The 20503-nt window shown below is 37.2% G+C and overlaps 2 protein-coding genes and 1 long non-coding RNA gene across 3 annotated transcripts; 1 reads left to right on the top strand and 2 right to left on the bottom strand.

The window, feature by feature from the left end:
• The first annotated feature begins 389 nt into the window (after positions 1-389).
• Positions 390-14199, top strand: ace2 (angiotensin I converting enzyme 2). The gene is made up of 19 exons (XM_038701439.1): positions 390-642; positions 767-925; positions 1146-1239; positions 2645-2788; positions 3294-3409; positions 3537-3642; positions 4945-5042; positions 5545-5717; positions 6441-6667; positions 7777-7921; positions 8124-8222; positions 9195-9317; positions 9586-9764; positions 11061-11119; positions 11254-11351; positions 11464-11580; positions 12136-12330; positions 12424-12553; positions 14074-14199. Exons 1-18 carry the CDS (start codon positions 454-456, stop codon positions 12524-12526), a joined length of 2424 nt encoding a protein of 807 aa, XP_038557367.1. The 5' UTR covers positions 390-453; the 3' UTR covers positions 12527-12553; positions 14074-14199.
• LOC119890264 lies at positions 5375-8069 on the bottom strand. Its single transcript, XR_005442207.1, has 2 exons — positions 7814-8069; positions 5375-5687 (listed from the first exon to the last, which is right to left on the bottom strand). It is a non-coding gene; the product is annotated as an uncharacterized LOC119890264 (long non-coding RNA).
• On the bottom strand, positions 13291-20221 carry LOC119890263. The gene is made up of 7 exons (XM_038701440.1): positions 20094-20221; positions 19859-19977; positions 18871-18967; positions 17737-18124; positions 16586-16711; positions 16143-16282; positions 13291-14241 (listed from the first exon to the last, which is right to left on the bottom strand). Exons 1-7 carry the CDS (start codon positions 20103-20105, stop codon positions 14023-14025), a joined length of 1101 nt encoding a protein of 366 aa, XP_038557368.1. The 5' UTR covers positions 20106-20221; the 3' UTR covers positions 13291-14022.
• Between the last annotated feature and the right edge of the window lie 282 nt (positions 20222-20503).

Genomic DNA, 20503 nt, shown 5'->3' on the forward strand with positions numbered 1-20503 from the left:
AATGGATACGATTTCTTCCACGTTTAGCTGGCCATTTAATGTTTTTTGGTGTTTTTTTATGTACTGTAAGGTGTATTTATTGTAACATGTACATTGCTCATTCTGCTTTCTTGCTCGTTTTTAGTTTTATGCTAAAAGACTTTGATTTATGTTTTATCATGTAATTTGTGCACCGTTTGAAAGAGATCATATGTCTATTTTGCGAGTGATAATGAATCAAAGTATAACACAGACACCCCCACCCCATGTGAAGACATCCCAGTAACACTCTCTGTTCCTCTGAAACATCCTATCTGTTAATGAAAACTCAGATACACCCTCAGTTATGGCTCTGCTGTCCAAAGGCCAAGGCAGCAGCAAAGATTATTTATTGAAACTGTATAACACAGCACAGTGTCTGTCCTTCTCAGAGTTAGTTTGTGTGTGTGTGTGGATGGAGCTGAAGCAGCCAAGATGTCTTCTAGGATTCTTGTAGCGTTGCTGTCACTGTCCTGCGTTGTTTCTGCTCAGTCAGAAGTGGAAACCAGGGCAAGGGTGTTCCTGCAGAAGTTCGACGAGGAGGCCACTGAGCGAATGTATAATTACTCGCTGGCATCATGGGCCTACAACACCAATATCACAAAGGAGAACTCAGACAAACTGGTAAGCATTCAGAGACCTTTAAAATACATGCAGCCACTGTAGACTGACCAAATGCTCATGTCTGTTAAATGAAACAAAGTTACAGATTTACACATTTTGATGTGTGTATTTTCATTCTACCCAGTCAGAACAGGGGCAAATATGGGGCAATTTCTACACCCAGATGTCGGGGGACTCGCAGCAATTCCCCATTGACCAGATCAAAGATCCAGAAATTAAATTACAGCTCATCTCCCTACAAGACAAAGGATCTGGTGCCCTATCCCATGATAAAGCTGTACATGTAAGACAGTTACTCCATGCTGAAGTCTGTTATACATGTAGATTTAGATATCTCTTAAAATACGTTCTTTTCATGTTTGTAAAAGATGCAAAGGCACAAGTTTCATCTCAGTAATTTGCAGCTACTGTAGCTTTGAGTTTATTCCATCATTAGTGTTCATTAGATATTCACATAAACCTAAATGTTGTTTCCTTGTGTTTTCTTTTAAATCTACTTATAGCTGAGTAAGGTCATGAGTGAGATGAGTACAATCTACAGCACAGCGACAGTGTGTCTCATGGACGACTCCCTCAACTGCCAGACTTTGGAGCCAGGTAGACTCTGTTAATAAGGACTGACATGACTGCCTGCTACTGTCAGCCAAAGCTAAAGTAGTTTATAATTTACATAGTCACTTTAAGTTTTTGAACAGAAGTTTTACCAAGATTCTGTAATCCATAGTGTGAATGTGTTTTAAAAATATATATATATTATAATAGAACCCTTTTATAATATTTAGTCCTTTAATTTTGAACTCTGACAACAAATATGTTCAAAATACATGTTTCCAGTGATGGAAAGTACATTTACTCAAGTACAATTTTTGATGATGATGATGATTTCCATTTTATGCTACTTTTTACGTTGACTCCACTACACTTCAGAGTGATATATTGTACTTTTTTTCTCCACTACATTTATCTGACAGTTACAGTTACAAATTCTCAGACTAAGAGTTTACAAACTATGTGATGATCTTTTAAAATGCAATGCCTTTTAAAGATTAAACCAGTGGTTGCCAGTCTTTTGACTCATGGCCATGTACAAAAAAATCTATGTACTGTATAGTTTTGGCCCCTGTAGATGTCTATGAAATGTTAGCAGTTCCACCAAAGAGACCTTTTTCTTTTATATTTCTGAGATGGTTTCATTTACACAAATATCCAAAAGCAAAGAGTTAAAAATTATCCAATATTTCACAAAACAGCAAAAGTAATAATAATAATAATAATAATAATAATACAGATTTGTGGTGCAAAACATAGTAGTTAGCTTCACCTTGACCAGCTACAACAGTAAAATACTGCCAGTAAAATGCTGCTTGTGCAGAACATGGACATGTACTTTGATACATTTCTAGGAGAATATTATATAGGCACTCTCAAACACCTCTATCTATGGAAGAAGTACTGATTTCTTTTACTTAAGTGAAAGTAGCAATACCACAGTGTAAACTAAAAGTCTTGTACTCAAAATCTTACTTAAGTAAAGGTACAGAAGTATTGGTGGCAAAATGTACTTAAAGTATCAAAAGCAACAGTACTAATTATGCAAAACTGAGTTTCAGTTTGTTATATTTATCAGATACAGTATATATTATTAGAATATTATCATTGATGTGTGCATGTAAGCAGAATTTTAATGTTGCTTAGTCAGAGCTAATTTTAACAACTTGTTATAATGTTCGGTAGTTTATTTATTATAAACTGAAAATGTTTTACACATAAAATTATGAACTGAAAAGTAACAAGTATGGGATCAATGTAGGGAAGTAAAAAGTACAATATTTCTCTCTAAAACGTAGTGGAATGTAAAAGTACCGTACTTGAGTAAATGTACGTAGTTACATTCCACCACTATCATACTTGTTTTAGTGCAAACTTTCTGGTTGCATTTGTTTTGTTTTTTTATTTAACGAAAAGACAAACATTAATCTGAGATGTGTTCCTCTGTTTACAGGCCTGGAGCACATCATGGCCAACAGCCAAAACTACTCTGAGCGTCTGCATGTGTGGGAGGGCTGGAGAAGAGAGGTGGGGAAGAGGATGAGGCCTCTGTACGAGGACTATGTGGATCTGAAGAATGAAGCTTCCAAACTAAACGGTGATATGGCTCAAAGAAAATATGCCACTTGATGTAGTTTGATGTCTGATGTTTTGACGTATTATTGTAAAGATGACTAATATCTTCAATGTGTGAACAACAGAGAAGCTACATATAATGGAAGCACTTTGACCTCAATCTTTGAACACAGACTACAAGTTTATCAAGAAAGGATATAAGCTAATGTTCAAGATTGTGGCTGGGTGTAGATCATGTCTGATAGGACACAGAACGAGCATTTTGAGCTGATAGTGCTCAGTGATTGTGTATCACGGACCCTCCGAAAAACAAACAACACACCATGGCTTCAGTAGCTTGGGGTTTACCACTGTCATAACCTCTGAGCCATGTCATACTAGCAGTGCCATGGCTTACATTGCCATGCAAAAGATAGTAAGCAAAATTCCCCCCCCAAAAAACTGAAAGAAAACTCTGTTTTTTAAAGTAAAATTTGTGTCTCATGCATTCTTTTTTCTGTTCCTCCCTGTCATGCAAACTCTTACAGGTTTTGAAGACTATGGAGCTTACTGGAGATATAACTATGAGACCATTGAGGAGGAAATTCGGTACAAGTATACCAGAAATCAGCTGATGGAAGACGTCCGTTCTATATACAAACAGGTTGATTATCTGTCCATGTTAGTGGATTGCATGTCTCATGTTTCATAGCATCTGCATTCTAGAGTAACAATGTATAGTTTGTTGATTGTGTAAAAACAGTGATTTATTGTTGGGTTTTTTTCCCCAGATCCTGCCCTTATACAAGGACCTGCATGCCTATGTGAGAGCCAGGCTTATAGAGGTCTACAAAGGCAAAATTGATTCAGAAGGACCTCTGCCAGCCCACTTGCTGGGTATGTTGAGGATTTTCAGTCCTGTCAGAGGCATCACCATTTTTACCATTAGTTTCTTTTGATTGAGTTTGGGGCAGAAATGCTTCATAGTCAAGAAATAAACATCACATAGTCAAAAGCATCATGAGATTCATTATCACTAAAGATTCAATATTCATGCTTTATTGTCATAAACAGTTGCACTGCACAATGAAATTTTTCACTTGCTGGCCTCTCTGATTATCATCCATAGCATACAAATAACTTAAGAAATCCCTTTGCTAAATTGATATTTTAATTTCGGAACACTGTATTCATTTATGATTATGTCTCAGCAGTCTGTTTTTTCATTCTTTCTGTATATTGCATTCTATATATCATAATTACATTGAGTTTTAATTGTTGCTATTATTATTATTATTATTATTATTATTATTATATATTTTTTAAATTGTTATTATTGTTTGTTATATTGTTATAACGAGAGACAAACTCACCAGGAAATCACTGCAGTTAAGAAATATCTACAGTATGTCACACTATAAGATAACGCAGGGGAAATGTGGTTGTTGGAGGAGCACAAGGACAGAAATAAGTACAGATAAATTTAATTTAATTTATTCATTTAGCTGACGCTTTTATCCAAAGCAACAATTGCTATACATATCAGAGGTCTCACACCTATGGAGCAACTAGGGGTTAAGTGTCTTGCTCAGGGACACAATGGTGGATGGGTCACAGTGGGTGATTGAACCAGGGTCTCTCACACCAAAGGCATGGTCTTATCCGTTGGGCCATCGCCCAAAAAGTACAGTGTAATAAAATTCAAATAATAAGATAATTCAATGAAGAATAGAAGTAAAAATAGAAACAATACCAGAGCAATTAAAGAGAAATCACAAGGCAAAAGTGACAGTGGTGTGATTTAAAGTGTAATCAGTGTAATAAAGAATTCAGCTTCAGAGCAGTGAGATTTGAATTTTCATGTAAGTCCCAGTCCAGACTTGTGTATGGCTCCCTCTGTTGTCCAGGTCTTAACATCATGAGGGACAACTTGTAAAATGAGCTTTACATGTAAAATTGACTGTACTTATGTAGCTTCTGATTAGTGGGCATTCGAAGGGTATTTTGAAGCTTTAGCAACAGATGTAATACACAGAATGTAGTATTTGTAATATGTATATATATATATAGACACCTCCCTTTGAAAGGGATTGTCTAAACACACACCTTACTATGATCATCAACATTAGGAAGAACATTTCAGCATCTACTCAGGGTATTTAGAGTGAAAAACAATTAGCCTTTATGTTCATTGCTCAGGTGACATGTGGGGAAGATTCTGGACCAACCTGTACCCTCTGTCAATCCCCTACCCCGACAAACCAGATATTGATGTCAGCAAAACTATGGTGGACAAGGTACAGTACAATTAAGTTGATTCTGTTTTTTTCTTTCTGTACATTAAGTGGTGCTAATTAGCAGAGTTTCAGGTGCGGGACCAAGCATCAAGCGCGTCATCGCCAGCATTTCCATAAATACCCACACGTCCTAAGTCCTCCCCTTCGCCCTCTTATCCTGCATCCCTCCCTCCCACCCCTTTCTCTGTCCTGCCCTTCCTCCTCTCCATAGGTTTATAGGGGTCCGTCGTGCCTGGGTGCTACGGCGGATTTCCCTATCGTAGCTTCCCCACAACGCTTTCTAATGTCTATTCAGCTACTGCAAGCTTCATACATCTTCTGTTCGTTACTCAATCAAACATTTAATCATACCCGTTGATTGTGGTATTGAAACAATACTGATGACAATACAGCATATAACATATATTAGATATTTAAAACATGTTTGTAATATAGTGCATGCAAACATTAAAATCCTACATTGGAACATAGACCGTCTTCAAAATGTCGACTTGAATTTCAGGGCTGGGATGAGATTCGGCTTTTCAAAGAAGCAGAGAAATTCTTCATGTCTGTGGGCCTTTATGAGATGTTCCCAAACTTCTGGAAGGACTCCATGCTGGTTAAGCCTGAGGATGGACGCAAGGTGGTCTGTCACCCCACAGCCTGGGACATGGGAAACAAAAAGGACTTTAGGTTTGTAAAATCCACAGACAAGCACATATTCACGTGCATCTGAACAAAATTATAAACGCAACACTTTTGTTTTTTCTCACATAGTGAAAGTCTTTGAGTTCAGCTCACGATGAATGGGGCAAAAACAAAAGTGTTGCGTTTATAATTTTGTTCAGTATAATTATAATGCTTACATCTGTGATAGTTGACTTAGACATGTAGTAGCTCTTATTAATAAAATTATTTACACGTGAGATGATTTTTTTTTTGTGCTGTATAAGAAGAGTAATCTATCTCTATATCGGTATATGAGAGCCATAAATATTAAATTACTGGAACAACAATATTGATTAATCTCAGAGTTATTCTTTCCTGCTGATAAAGACAACCAAAGTCTTTATGTTGTCAAATATTAATCCATATAGCTGTTCCAACAGTCACTGTTTTTGGAGGTTTGAGTGTCTCTTTTCAAAAGTCAGGTTTTATTGGCTCCTTAAGTGTCAGTTTGGGTTAAAATGACATTAATTACACATTCTCCGTAAAACCTTGTTACTCCACCTGTCTCCTTAAACAAGGACTTGATTTTTTTTATTGAACTTGGGCTTCAATGTTTGTTACATCTGACTCATCAGAAACATGTTATTGCGCTGTTTATGGGTACATTATATCTGATAAGGCATCATACCACGACTGTGTCACACATTATAACTGCTGACACCAACACTTCTGTTGTGGTGTCTCTAGAATCAAAATGTGCACCAAGGTCAACATGGACGACTTCCTCACAGCGCACCATGAGATGGGTCACAACCAGTACCAGATGGCTTACCGTAACCTGTCCTACCTCCTGAGGGACGGAGCCAATGAGGGTTTCCATGAGGCTGTTGGAGAAATCATGTCCCTCTCTGCTGCAACGCCGAAACACTTGAAGAGCCTGAACCTCCTGCCTGCTGACTTCATTTATGATAATGGTACTATTGATGTAGATTACGCTGACAATTATCAAACCAAAAAAATATTTTTCCTAAAACTATATTCTGACAGTAGTACACGACACAGATAAAATCTGGTTCCTTCTCCTACTGCTCCTAATGCCATTTGCAAGAATCTACCGCTCCTGGGTCAAAACAACCAATCAGAGCCAGTGTCAAAAACTGCTCGTGCACACGCAGTGCAGCCCCGCTCCTTGCGTTATAAGATAACATGAAGTGTAAATGGGGTCTATGTGTACATGAAAGAGGTCGTAGTAACCCACAGAGAATAATCACCTGAATCAGAGATTCCATTTAACTTTGTGGAGCGTTTTGGCATCTTTCAGCGAATTGTTCCGGCCCCTAACTTTCAGTGTCATTTCCAGCAGCAACAAAAACTCACTGCACACTACCTGCCAAGCATCAAACAGCAGACAGACACAATTAGCAAATAGCCGGTGACATAGCAGAGCCAAATATTTCCCACAGGAGTTAGTGGAGACCAAAACAGAGCTAAAGGAAAGTGAGTACTGGACATTTCATCAGATGCCATAGACTCAGCTTTAACATTTTAGCATTTCCATTTCCTGCCATGAAGTGGCCAAAAAATCAGTTATTCCAGGTTTAACTTGAATAACCCAGCCTTGTTTCACAGCCCCTGACAGCTTTGTTGAGATTTTTGTTAACATGGATTTGATGAATATTCTCTTAATCCATGAGGGACAGTGAATCATTTACCTGGCTACAGAGACACAATCCAAAGTTTTCACCCAACATTGGCAAATATATATAAAAGTCTGAACAGACCAGAGTAGGTATGAGTAATGTGTCTCTGGGTTTCTGCCCTTGAATGGCATGTAGGATAAAAATAGCTTCAGCCCCACTGAAACCAGACAATCAAGCTTAACATGACCTTGGGTCCTCTGCTAAATGTTATACAAACTGTAATTTCCTTACAGTGCCTGACATCTGTGTCATAAATAGAATGCAGATTGCTACACACTTCAAAAAATGATCTCCAGAACTAACTTCTAAAATTTGACACAGAAACAGGCAGCTTCCTGTCCTTTGCACTTTCTATAACATAAACCTTTTTGTGTGCCTTGCAGAAACCGAGATCAACTTCCTGCTGAAACAGGCACTCACCATCGTGGCCACGCTGCCATTCACCTACATGCTGGAGGAATGGAGGTGGCAGGTGTTTGCAGGGAACATCAGCAAGGATGAATGGATGGAGCGCTGGTGGGAGATGAAGTAAGCCGAGACATATATGAAGCATCTGTAAATAAAAATGTTCCGCGGGTAATCACTGTAATCAAATGCGGTCATGACATCAACAGTGGACATACTGCAGAAAAATATCGTGGATTTTAATGTTGTGTAACCTCAGTGGCTGCTTCACTGCAGGTCTGTGGATACAGCCTGCATCAGTATTGACTCTCTGTTGTCATAACAGGAGGGAGCTGGTAGGGGTGGTGGAGCCTGTGCCAAGAGATGAGACCTACTGTGACCCGCCTGCTTTGTTCCATGTATCTGGAGACTATTCTTTCATCAGGTAAAACTCCCACTGTAAAGCTGGACTTCAAGGAAAAAGAAGCACAACATCTTCAGATAGTTTGAACCTGGATTTTCTCAAAAGCAGCTTTGCTAAGAAGGTTCATTTCAGTTCAGTGTGCTTTATTGGCATGAATGTTGCCAAAGCAGTTTCTAAATCAAAGGTTACTGTATGTTTTCTGTTCTGTATTAAAAATGTATTTATGCATTTCACTGAAATTTGGTGGAAAGTTTGGCCATGAGCCAGGGTACAAGAAACATTAGTGTTTGGGGCACAACCATTTCTTAACATTTACATGTAACAGTCCTTAATATTGTTTTCTGATTAACTACTGCATTCAGTTACTATGTGCATGTTATTTTGCTTTTTAATTTATTATTAAACTGTTCAGTTCTGCTCAAAATCATGCCAACCGCTCCACTAGAGAGCTACTTATGGTAAAACTTTTAGTTTTAATTGGCAATTGTTTAGTACTGTAATACCCAAAAGACACAAATATGATATTCATTTAAACATATTCAGTTACCATGTAATGGGATCTGTTTATATTACATTTTTAATTATTCATGATGTGACCACTTGCAAGCTGAAGGGTAGAAAGTGAACAAGAATGCTGAAATAGTCAAATATTCAAGCTAACACCAAAATGGTATAACTTAAGAAAAGCCTGAGAGTATTTCTTTTGACTGACTTTCAGTATAGTAAATAGATATGCTTTGGATATATTTGAGATTTACTCTTGGTTGGTTGTGCCAATTAGCTGCATGCACACACTTAACACACACAAGATGGAGAGATAGAGAGTCCATCCATCTTATCCTGCGTACAGCTGACATCTGGCAAAAGGCGGGGTACACCCTGGACAGGGAGATAGAGAAAAATAATAAATAGGGTTCAGATTGAAAACAAGTGCACCTGTTCTGCTATCACCTGTGTGTATGTGTGTGTGTGTGTGTGTGGTTGTGTATACAGGTACTTCACAAGAACCATCTACCAGTTTCAGTTCCAAAAAGCGCTCTGCGGTGTGGCTGGTCATACGGATGCCTTGTCATCATGTGACATTACAAATTCTACTGCAGCAGGAACCAAGCTGAAGTAAGGACAACTTCCTGTCCCTCTTTAAAGGCTTTTACAGAATGATATGTAGTTGTTTTAGTTATTCTTGTGATAGACACAACACATTTTCTATTTTCCATCTAACCATTTGAAATAAAAAGAGAGATAATGTTTCATTTCTTTATTGATGTAGCATATTATATTACACTGTAGTACATGCTTATAAATGCAGCAGTAATTTATCATCATCATCAGCATCATCATCATCATCGTCATCTTCATCGTCATCATCACTGTTTTCTGTTAGGAATATGTTAAAGCTGGGAAGGTCTCAGTCCTGGACCAGGGCTTTGAATACGATATCCGGTGACGTTAAGATGGACGCCCGCCCCCTGTTGGACTACTTCCAAAAACTTCATGACTGGTTGAAGAAAGAGAACATGAAACACAACAGGACTGTAGGCTGGAAGTCATCAGTAGATCCATGTGAGTACCAGTGATACTCACATTTAAGAATATTACCTCTAAAATGAAAATAGATTTTAAAAGTAACAGACATTTTGGGTGATATGCTCATCTGCTTTCTTGCCAAGGGTTAGATGAAAGGCACTCTTAAGTCTATATGGTAAATATGACTCTACCGCTAGCAGTTGGTCAGCTTAGCTTAGCACAAAGACTGGAAACAGCTAGTGTAACTCTGTTCCAACCCCACTAAAGCTCAGTAATTAACATATCATACCTTAGCAAAAAACAAAATGTAAAAACAACACACAATGTTTTATTGGGGGTTATGTACTAGACTATTTCTTGCCCAGTAATTAACTGGAGTCTTGTTGTCACCATGAGTTTGGAAAGCAACCATTACCTACTCTAAAACCACAATGTTTAATTTTTACACTGGTTTTTGTTTAGATTAAACAAGGTAATGATCTTTTCATCTAACACTTGGCAAAAAAAGCAAATAAGTGTATTTCTCTCTTTCCCGGTATTAGTTCAGTTTGTGGGGACTTGGCTTGCAAACCAGAGGGTCACCGGTTTGAGTCTTGCACGGACCACGGCCAAAGGTGCCCCTGAGCAAGGCCTTTAAACTGTATGACAGGACAAAGAACTCTGTTACCATTACATAATAACTGTGCTTCTTAACAAAAGGGCACTGAAGTAAAAAAAAGTCCCTAAATTTTAAAGAAGTAGAAAACCATGACTTCAGTCACTAGGGTTTTCAAGACATGTATTTGCATGAAACCAAAACAAAACTCATTAATTTATTAGAAAGGCAATTTCCTGAATGCAGCAGCAAATTGCAGCCTGCTGCTGCTGCTGTGATACCGTACAGAGCAAGGAGAATTTTTACTCAATACCCTATGTTTTATGAATTATGAGAAAACACAAAATGCTTTATAACTGGCCACATGGTGGTGCTACTGGCAGCATATCAAGCACATGCCCAGGGGGCACCTGTGTATTGAGTTTGAATATATCAATGACCAAAGAATTTCAATGTATACTTTTACACCTCCCATCTATGAAATTGTATCAAATTGCATAGACTTGTTTGCTGTACCTGTTTGTGCAGGTTAAACAAAACTGCTGATGATGCATTCAAGAGTTCTGGCAGTTAAAGTGTTTTTTGCCACTGCATAAAAATGTACTAACAGTAGGTGTTAAGCAAAATTAAATACACGAGTTGTGATTGGGGTATGCCAACTATCTTAACTACCACATTTGGTGAATGATTTGATGAAATATGGAAAATAGGAAGCGAGAAATGTGTTTCTTTTACAGATTCTGAGTATGCCATTAAAGTGAGAGTAAGTTTGAAGGCTGCCATGGGGGATAGCGCTGTGAGTATTATTAATAATTTTTAGAAGTATTATTACATTATATGACTACACATGAAATTAATTTTGCACCTTTGAAGTGAAGTTCAGTCTGTTTCATATCATGGCAAATATTTACCAGCTAAAATGTGTTTCAGTATTCCTGGAACGCCAACGAGCTGTTCCTGTTCAAGGCCAACATTGCGTATGCTTTGAGGCAGTACTACAGCCAAAAGAACGAGATACTTCTCTTCACGTCAGTATCTGCCAAACCAAATATATACTTATAGATACTTTATGCTTGTTTTCCTCTGACTTTCTTTTGTTACCACATTTGTTTGAGAACTTTTCCTGGTTTGCACCTGCAGACCAGAGAACGTCCTCACTTATAAGGAGACTCCCAGAATCTCTTTCTACATTGTGGTCACCAACCCAGCAAATCCCTCCGTATATATCCCAAAGCATGATGTGGAGGCTGCCATACGGTAAGGCAGTGTATTTTGTTTATACACAGTATATTCCAAAACACTAAGTGCAATATACTTGTTTTGTTTTACCCTCAAAGTTTCACAGACTTCCTAAGCAGCTGTAAAAGCCAAGCAAATTAAATTTATTTTGAATGATTTTCAGTGATGCTAGTGTCTGTGAGACCACCATTTTGGTCCAGACTGACATATCTCACCAACTACTAAATGGACTGGCACAAACTTTTGTAACAACATTCATGGTTCCCAGAGGATAAATCTTTGTGACTTTGGTGCTCCTCTGACTTTTTTTGCACCACCAGTAGGGTGTGTGATAAGTGTTTCATTTATCCAGTTAAATATCTCATCATCTACTTGATGGATTAGATCAAACCGTTGTACAGGGATTCATGGTTCCCAGACAATGAATCTAGCACCACTATGACACCCATTTAGCCACAAATGTGTTTATCCCTCAACTTTTCATCTAGCAACATTAACAGGGCAAATTTCAATTTGTCAAGTACATTTAATAGGTGTGAGCAATAATAAACCCCAGTTCGATATTGATCGCAGGCTGTGTCGAGGCCGAATCAACGATGCCTTCCAATTGGATGACAGGACGCTGGAGTTTGTGGGTATCCCACCAACACTAGCCCCTCCCGTGGAGCAGCCAGTGACGGTGTGGCTGGTGGTATTTGGGGTGGTAATGGGAATCGTGGTGCTAGCGGGTGTCTACCTCATCATCTCTGGTGCCAGAGAGCGCAAAAAGTGAGTGCTTGCTCTCAAGACTGAGACCCATTTCTACCATGTTGGTCCAATTACTTGCATAACTGAGACATGTTGTTTCTTGTGTGTTTTCAGGAAATCTGCAAAGACAGGCACGGAGAATCCTTATGATACAAATCCTGAAGGACAAACTAACAAAGCCTTTGAGGAGAATGACAATGAGCAAACTGGATTCTGAGTCCACTGCAGTGACCGAAGAACAGAGGTGCTTACATACAGGAGACTCATAGTCACTGTCCTAGAATGGGAAAGTGAAGATCTTGCTCTTAAAACGACTTTCTCTCATTCACCAGTGCTGCATGGCCTCTTATCAAACATCAACATAACTGATAAATATGTTTGAGTGAAAGATTTAGTTTGTTGGGGATTTTGACCATCACAGACAGTTATTGTACAGTGAATACCTTTGTAAAAAAAAGTATATTTAATTGTATACTTCCATGAGAATGTATTGAAAGTGTTCTATTTTTGACAAACTTAGTGAATAAACAATATACAGGTAGTACAACTTAACATGTTTTTATAATTAAGTGTGTTTAAGTATACATTTTGTAAAAATAATGGACATTTTTCTTTTACTTTGTGTATACTTAAATTATAACATCTAATGTATTTTGGATAAATATTAATATACATTAAATAAACTGCAAATACTGCTTACTTTGCCTATCTCAAGTACAACAAAGTATATTTAAGTACAATTATAACTTTATTTTAAGTTGTACAGTGTTAGTTACCATTATCATTAATACTCAGTACAAAAAGAATATTACTTTTATATAATTCAAAATATTACTATATTATATTACTTTATAATATTTAATATTTGATGTTCAGACAGCTTTGTAATATTTGATACTTTTGCTTGTTTTAAAAAATCTAATTAAATGTTAACAATGCACACCTGGTAAGTAGGTGCATAAAAAAATAATATAAAATAAAGTATTCAGTTACTAGTTTATTGAAAATGTCTATTACTGAAATGTTGACTTTTCAAAAAAAAAGAAGGAAAGTGTTGTATACACATTTCCAATGACATTTTATTACTCACCTAAAATATGTGTATACATTTTGGGTGGTCAAAGATCACAGTGTGCTAATAGAAGAGCAATACATTGACATTATGTGAGCAAAGGCTAAAAATATAACATTCAAGAGTATATAAGAGTGGGATGTGTTATTAAAAGGATCATCCAAATATCCTCAAATATACATGTATACAGTACATAAAACATTATATAACCTGTCATTCAGAAATCAATTAATGTTTGAGCTTTTGTTAATACAATGCGTTTATGTTTATAGTTTTACTATATTATGTACATTAGAAAACCCAAAAAACAATCAGCTTAAATGTCCACTTTAAACAAAAAAACTGATTGATGAAAAATTATGTCACATATTAAAATATATAAGTGGACTTTACACACACATACACATTTTCTGAATTGAATATAGTTGTATGATACATAACTACGTACTTCTGCAATAGCAGAATTTGAAACAGTGACATGGGTTTCTGTCACTGGACCAGGTTGCTCAAGCAAAAGAGCTAATTTCATGGTTTTCTTTTGTTTAATATCATCTTCAAGATCCAGATAAAGTTAACAAGAGAATTTTAAATGTAAAACTGATTTGACTGAGAACTACACGCCTGAAAGAAGTGACTCTCCATCACTTCTGAATGATGAAGAGGAATGAATCGTCTTCCTTCCCTCCATCCAGGCATCCCATTTCTACTGAGTCTGTGTTGACGATATGGATGAACCAGCCGCTGTACAGCGCTGACTCAAACTTCAGCTGTTTGGTGCGATCACCCGTCATGTAGAAGAGGAAAGACAGGGTACTCTCATCGCTCTTGGAGATCTGCTTTAGCCTCTGCTTTTCGCATGTCTGAAACAACAAATGTGTGAATATGCATCACAGAGAGAACAAGTGCCTGCGAGATCATCCTGGCAGTGAGATGATTACTTTGCTTACAATTGTCAAAATCATAATAATCAGCTTGTTAAACTCATGAAATAAAAATTCCATACAACACAGTATGAATCCTAGTGACTCTGGTGATTCCCCTGACTTTTCGTCTAGCGCCTCAGGTCAAAATATGTGCTTTCTTTGTTTCTCAATTCTTTTACGACCAAATACCTGCAAAACCAACAGTCACATCAGTCTCAACTTGTGTTTAGTGCTAATTAGCATGTTGTTAGCATACTAACATGATAAACTAAGACAGTAAACCTTGTAAACATTATAGCTGCTAAACATCAGCATGTTAGCATTGTCACTGCCTGAGCATGTTAGCATGCTGATATCCCAAGTTCTTAATCCTACACTTGGATTTTGAGTTTTACGCAGATCCTAATGTATTCTTCAACAAACACGATTTCAAAATCTTGATACCAGCAACACAATATTCAGTATCAATTCAATTCAAAGAACTTTATTTGTCCGTTAGGAACTTCATTTGTGCTGAGCATCAGTGCGTGTACCGTTCACATTCCAGAAACACAGCACAATATACCACAAATCACATATCAGTAATAAATGGTTGTATATAAATAAGTAAATAAATAATGCTAGAAAAGCACAATAAATACATGATAAATATGCAATCAAAATTATAAAATTGTTTTAGAAAAAAAGGATAAAATTAACGATTAAATTAATGATTGAATGCAGACTATTCCAAACCTAAGTTGTCACACATAGTCAGATTTGACATGTTAGTGAACAAAATGAAAACGGATGAGGGCTGTTTAAAAAACAAATCAGTGGCATTTAAAAAACACAAACGTAACTATTTCCAGTGATTTGTTTGTTGTATTTCAATGAATGAAACTCTCATTTGACAGCAACACTTCCCTTTTTTTCAACAGACACTATAGAGTAAATCTACATCAAAAAAGTGCTACTGATCTTCAAGTAGACCTACTAAATCTATAGGCTACTGGGGTAAACATGTGCTTTGTCTATGAATAAGCTGTTCAGCCAACAAAGATTTTTCCACTTAGGTTTGTAGACAGGATCGAGTCTTTCAAGTCGCTTGTGTCTGAGTCAAGTCTCCCATCACTGGTGTTAAGAGTCATTTGATTTAGATTCAAAGCTAATTTCCAAGTGTTTTAGCCAGAGATGTTGAGCCAAATGTTGGTCTGTCTATTGGTCCGTCAACAACTTAGCACCAGCCTGAAATATCTCAACAATATTTAGATTTATTGCCATTAAAATTACATTCATGTTGCCATTAGGATGCATTGAACTTTGGTGATACTCTGACTTTTCATCTGGAGTGAAACATTTAACTGATCTAGTGAAATATCATCTACCAGATGGACTGTCCCACATTTCGTTTGTTGTACAAATACATTTATGGTTCCCAGGTGAAAAATTCTAATGACCTTTATATCCAGTACCATCATCAGGTAAACATTTCATAATTTAAATTTGATACTGTAATATACCAAATTTCATGGCAATCCATCAACCTCATGGTGGCGCTAGAGGAAAAGTCAGAGGATTCTAGGGACCATGAACGTCATCATTCCATCAGAATTTCCTCTTAATCTGTTCATTGGCCGTTGAGATATTTCAGTCTGGACCAAAGTGGTGGACGACAGTGCCATCCATCAAGCCATGCTGCAAACATGGCTTAAAATATAGAATTTTCACAAACTTTATTCTAAGTTGTTGACATTTTCATGTCTTTTCTTGCCTCTGAATTACCTCAAACGTCTGTTTCCATGTGACTTAGAACTGTATGAAACAGGTTAGATCTAATGTGTAAATTTATTTATTACCTCCACTTGTAGAAGTGCCCTCTCCCCTTCCATGCAACACCTGAGGAAGCAGTTGGACTCAGTCAAGTTTAGGACCACTGGCAATCCTCTGAAACACCTCTCCAGAATGATTGACTTGTAGTAGTAGATGGTGATCTTCTCTGAACACAAAAGAAATTACAAAACAATAATGTAAACAAGGAATTTCACAAATCAGTTCCCATTACAGAGTATTTTGAACAGTGAACTATGTGTAAAGAAATCAATTCAATTCAATCCAATTCATTTTTATTTATATAGCGCCAAATCACAACAACAGTTATCTCACAGCGCTTTTCATAAAAGGGCAGTTCTAGACCATACTCTGTGATGTTATTTACAGAATGGAGAATATGAAATGAAAACTCATCTGTGATTACTGTCATTACTGTCATTAAAATGCCATGTTGCTGCATGATACAAACCCGGATTCGGTGAAGCATAGATGATCTTTTGCGAACAAAGAACTCTGAGATATTGGTGAGTGGCCACATGTTTAATTGAAACATTCCTCTGCTTTTCCTGTTTGAAACTTTCGCTTCCTCTTGGAACTGAAAATGACACAGGGAACATTTAAATAGCTCTGCTCTCTAATCAGGTTTAAATACATAATGATGCATTTTAACAGTAACTTCAGTTTTCTTGACCTGTCTATACCCAGGTGTCCACAAGAGGTCAACTTTTTATGAGTAAAAAACAAAAACACTATTTTCAGCTGTATGATTTTTTTCAGATATTCCAATGGGTTTTTCTGGTTGGTTTATTTAGCTGAAGAAGTAGGACACTTTTTGGTGAAATGTTATTCTCCAGTTTTCCTGAGACAGTGGTCCAAAGTCCACAGTGAGAAGCCTACTTAACTTGAGTATTTCCATTTGAAATATATGCCATATGATAAAACACAATACATTTTTAAAGATTAAAGCAGTGGTTCAAACGTGTGACTTGTTACTAAACAAGCAGTGGGGGTGTCACAGTTTTGGTTTTGAGTTGTTATTTTGTGTTTTATTTTGAAAACATCCTTCTTCATGTGTCTTGTATTACTTTACTTCCTGCTTTTTCCTGTATTTTAAATTTTTTGGTTTGTTTGGTGGTGTTCATTAAATCGTTGAACCTGCTTTGCCTCCTGAGTCAGCGTCTGGATCCTATCCCTTGTGTTCCCCTTATGCTGTTTGACAAACAACAGTCATGCACATTAATACGTCAATACAATACAATAACGTCAAAATAATGTATCATTCACAGGGGCTCATTTTCTACAGAATGAGTGCTTTTACTTTTGATACTTTAAGTAAATTTAGCTGATACTTTATTATTTTTATTATTTTTACATTGTTCTAATGATTTGTTTACTCACTTAAGTAAAAGGCCTGAATACTTCTTCCACCTGTGGTTGTTATTTTATTTGTTTCAATGTTCAAGAAGACCCAGAAGAAGAAATATCTTGTATTTTCAGAAATATATTATAATTAAATTAAACCTTACTATGGTAATTTACTCACTTATGTAATTGATATTATTAGCCCAAAAGAGAAGAGTGAAAGAGAGAACACAGAGGAATAAAACCGAACCTACTTACCAAGCGTCACCGTGCTGGTTTCTGCCACCATGACAACGTCATTTAAAGTGCATCCTGTCCCATGACATCCCTGACAGGGGCTCTCGGTGTCGCAGCCCCTCCCTCTCACCACAGAGATGCTGGTCTTCATCATGGAAATAATGAGCAGATCCCTTCCCTCCCCATTCTCATCATTTTCAGCTTGGCAAACCTCCTCCTCTATACACCCATTCTCCCTTACATCATCCTCCTTCTTCCTCCCCACTTCATTCTCCTCTAAGTCTTCTTCCCTCCTCATCTCCATGCTGAAACTGATTATTCTGGACTCCTTGGAGACGGGATATAAAGTGTTCTCATTCGGGCAGGGCTGCTCAGTGTGCTCCTTCATCCTCCTGTCCTTGTGCACCGTCTGGGAGTTAGAAGTGGATGTGGGTTCAGACTTGGCTTTGACTCTATGTCTCTTTGTGTCTGACATATTGTAAATGTAAATGCTCCGGCCTTTCTAGTCTTTTCGACCACTCAAAGCGCTTTTACACTACATCGCATTCACCGTTCACACACATTCATACACTGAGCCTAAGTGCTCAAACAGAAACTACATTCACACACATTCATACACTGGAGGAACAGCCACTAGGTGCAATTCAGGGTTCAGTATCTTGCCCAAGCACACTTCAACATGCAGCCTGGAGGAGCCGGCGACCTTCTGATTAACGGGCAACCCGCTCTATCTCCTGAGTCGCCCCATGTATGTTATTAATAATAAAAATACATTTAATTTAAATGGCGCCTTTCATGGCACTCAAGGTCACCTTACATCATATAATTCAGATAATAAGCATATAATAAACATATATTATTGTTGTGTGACAATCCACTTCCAAACACCTACAGCTACTACCAAAGTTACAATGGATGTTCGTCCTCTGGTGAATACCTAAATGTAGGCAGTGCAATGTCATGTCATGCTGACTAATTTCCATTGCAATATAATCATTTAATAAAAAATAATCTTTTTGTACAATTTAAACACTATAGTTAATGTATTGTCAATAAGCAGAACTGAAATGGAATAGAGAATACAATAGAGTCTGAAATAGAAACTTTACCTTAAAGATGTTCAGTGTGCAAGACTGTGGAAGCCCATGAACTCACCAGCAATGGATTACCCCCAGCTAACATTTTTGCGAACTCATCAGGTGTGACATTCTGAAGGTCCATGCCATTTATCTGTGTCAATGTGTCTCCTCTCCTGAGAAAAAACAGAAATGTTAATAAACACTAGTGCCAGAGCCTGTTCACAGGGGCCATTGTGATGCACTGAGAAGCGCTGGACTTTCCTCTGCCTGGAGACACTGGTAAAATGAAAATAAGCATCCATAGGTTGATGGATGTGGATCAATCGCGGGTACGCACACACTCGAGTACATGCTTTATCTCTCTTCATAGTTAATTTGTTTATCAATGTAGAAGATTAAGAAATCCATTCATCAAGTAATTGCAAGTTAATTAAGTTAATAAAACCATCACATATGATTCATAAACCCTATTAGAAAGTATGCCTTATTAGAAAGTGGTAGTATTTTAGAGTAGTAGCCAGTCTTCCAGTTAATATTTGTTCTGCAGGCACTATCTAAGCTTTAAAATCACAAACAAAAACACATTTTTTTTTTAAATTTGCCTGCTTGTCTTTCAGAGTTTGTTTCTTTTTAATAATCGCATTGATCTTGTTTATGTGCCATAACTGACTGTGATGAAATAATTATTAGACTGTTTTTTTTTATAAACTTTACTTTTAGAGAAGCAGAATGAGTTTTTTTATGTCCTGTCTATGTCTTGTGTCATTTCTTCAATGCTATTGTTTTTACAGCATATTGTACAGTATCTTGCTTTCTTTTGTTAGTTTTTTATTTGTTAATGTATTTTTTAAAATTCAGTTCCACCATTCAGTGGAAAGCACATTGTGGTCTGTGCTCGAAAAGTGCTAAACAAATAAGATGATCAATTATTCTTAGCCTATGACACAATAAATGGGGTTTTCTGAGAGACTCCATACATTTGCTACAAGCACTGAAAAAATGTTTTTGTTAGTCTGTTAGTTGCTGAGAAACTACTAATCAGTGTTCCAGTGTCTGACATATACCTGACAAACATTTTTTCTCCACTTCCTTTTTTGTACTTGACCACATTTTCTACGTGATACTGGTGCTTTCCTTCATGGATCTGGTGGACGATCAGCACGCCTCCCTTAACCAGTGAATCCTGTCATTTAGGAATAAATAAACACATTTTCTCTTAACAACATAGTCAATCATATCTTTCAAAATGTATTTCTCATAGAGCGGTGCTCACTGTCAAAGACAGATTTTGTCACCCACCGTCAGATCCATGGTGCTGTGGTGTCCACGGCTGGTAATGCTGATAAAAGTGAAGCTGACACCAATGATAGTGGCCGTCTTTTAAAGCCTTCACTGTGTTTGTGCTTCTGCTTTGCATGAACAGAAAGGGAAGTGGGAATGAGGTGTCACTGATGGGGAACTGATGTCAGATGAGGAAGTCACTGAAGATTAGTAGTCCTAAATCAAAAGGGGACTCAGTGTACAGTATCATTTAAAACAAAGCTTGTGACATATATGGAGCACCAAGAATTCATAATTTACTGTTAATGTAGATTTTCTACTTGTAAAGAATCACAGTAGAAGAGGTCTGACTAATGAAAGGTTACCAGAAAAGTTGTGTTATTCACTCTCACAAACAAAATCATGTTTTGCAAAGATCTCATATAAAA

Source organism: Micropterus salmoides, unplaced genomic scaffold (assembly GCF_014851395.1).
Source record: "Micropterus salmoides isolate LMB-PRFRI ecotype aquatic unplaced genomic scaffold, ASM1485139v1 Ms_hic_scaffold_6, whole genome shotgun sequence".
Classification (NCBI taxonomy): domain Eukaryota; kingdom Metazoa; phylum Chordata; class Actinopteri; order Centrarchiformes; family Centrarchidae; genus Micropterus; species Micropterus salmoides.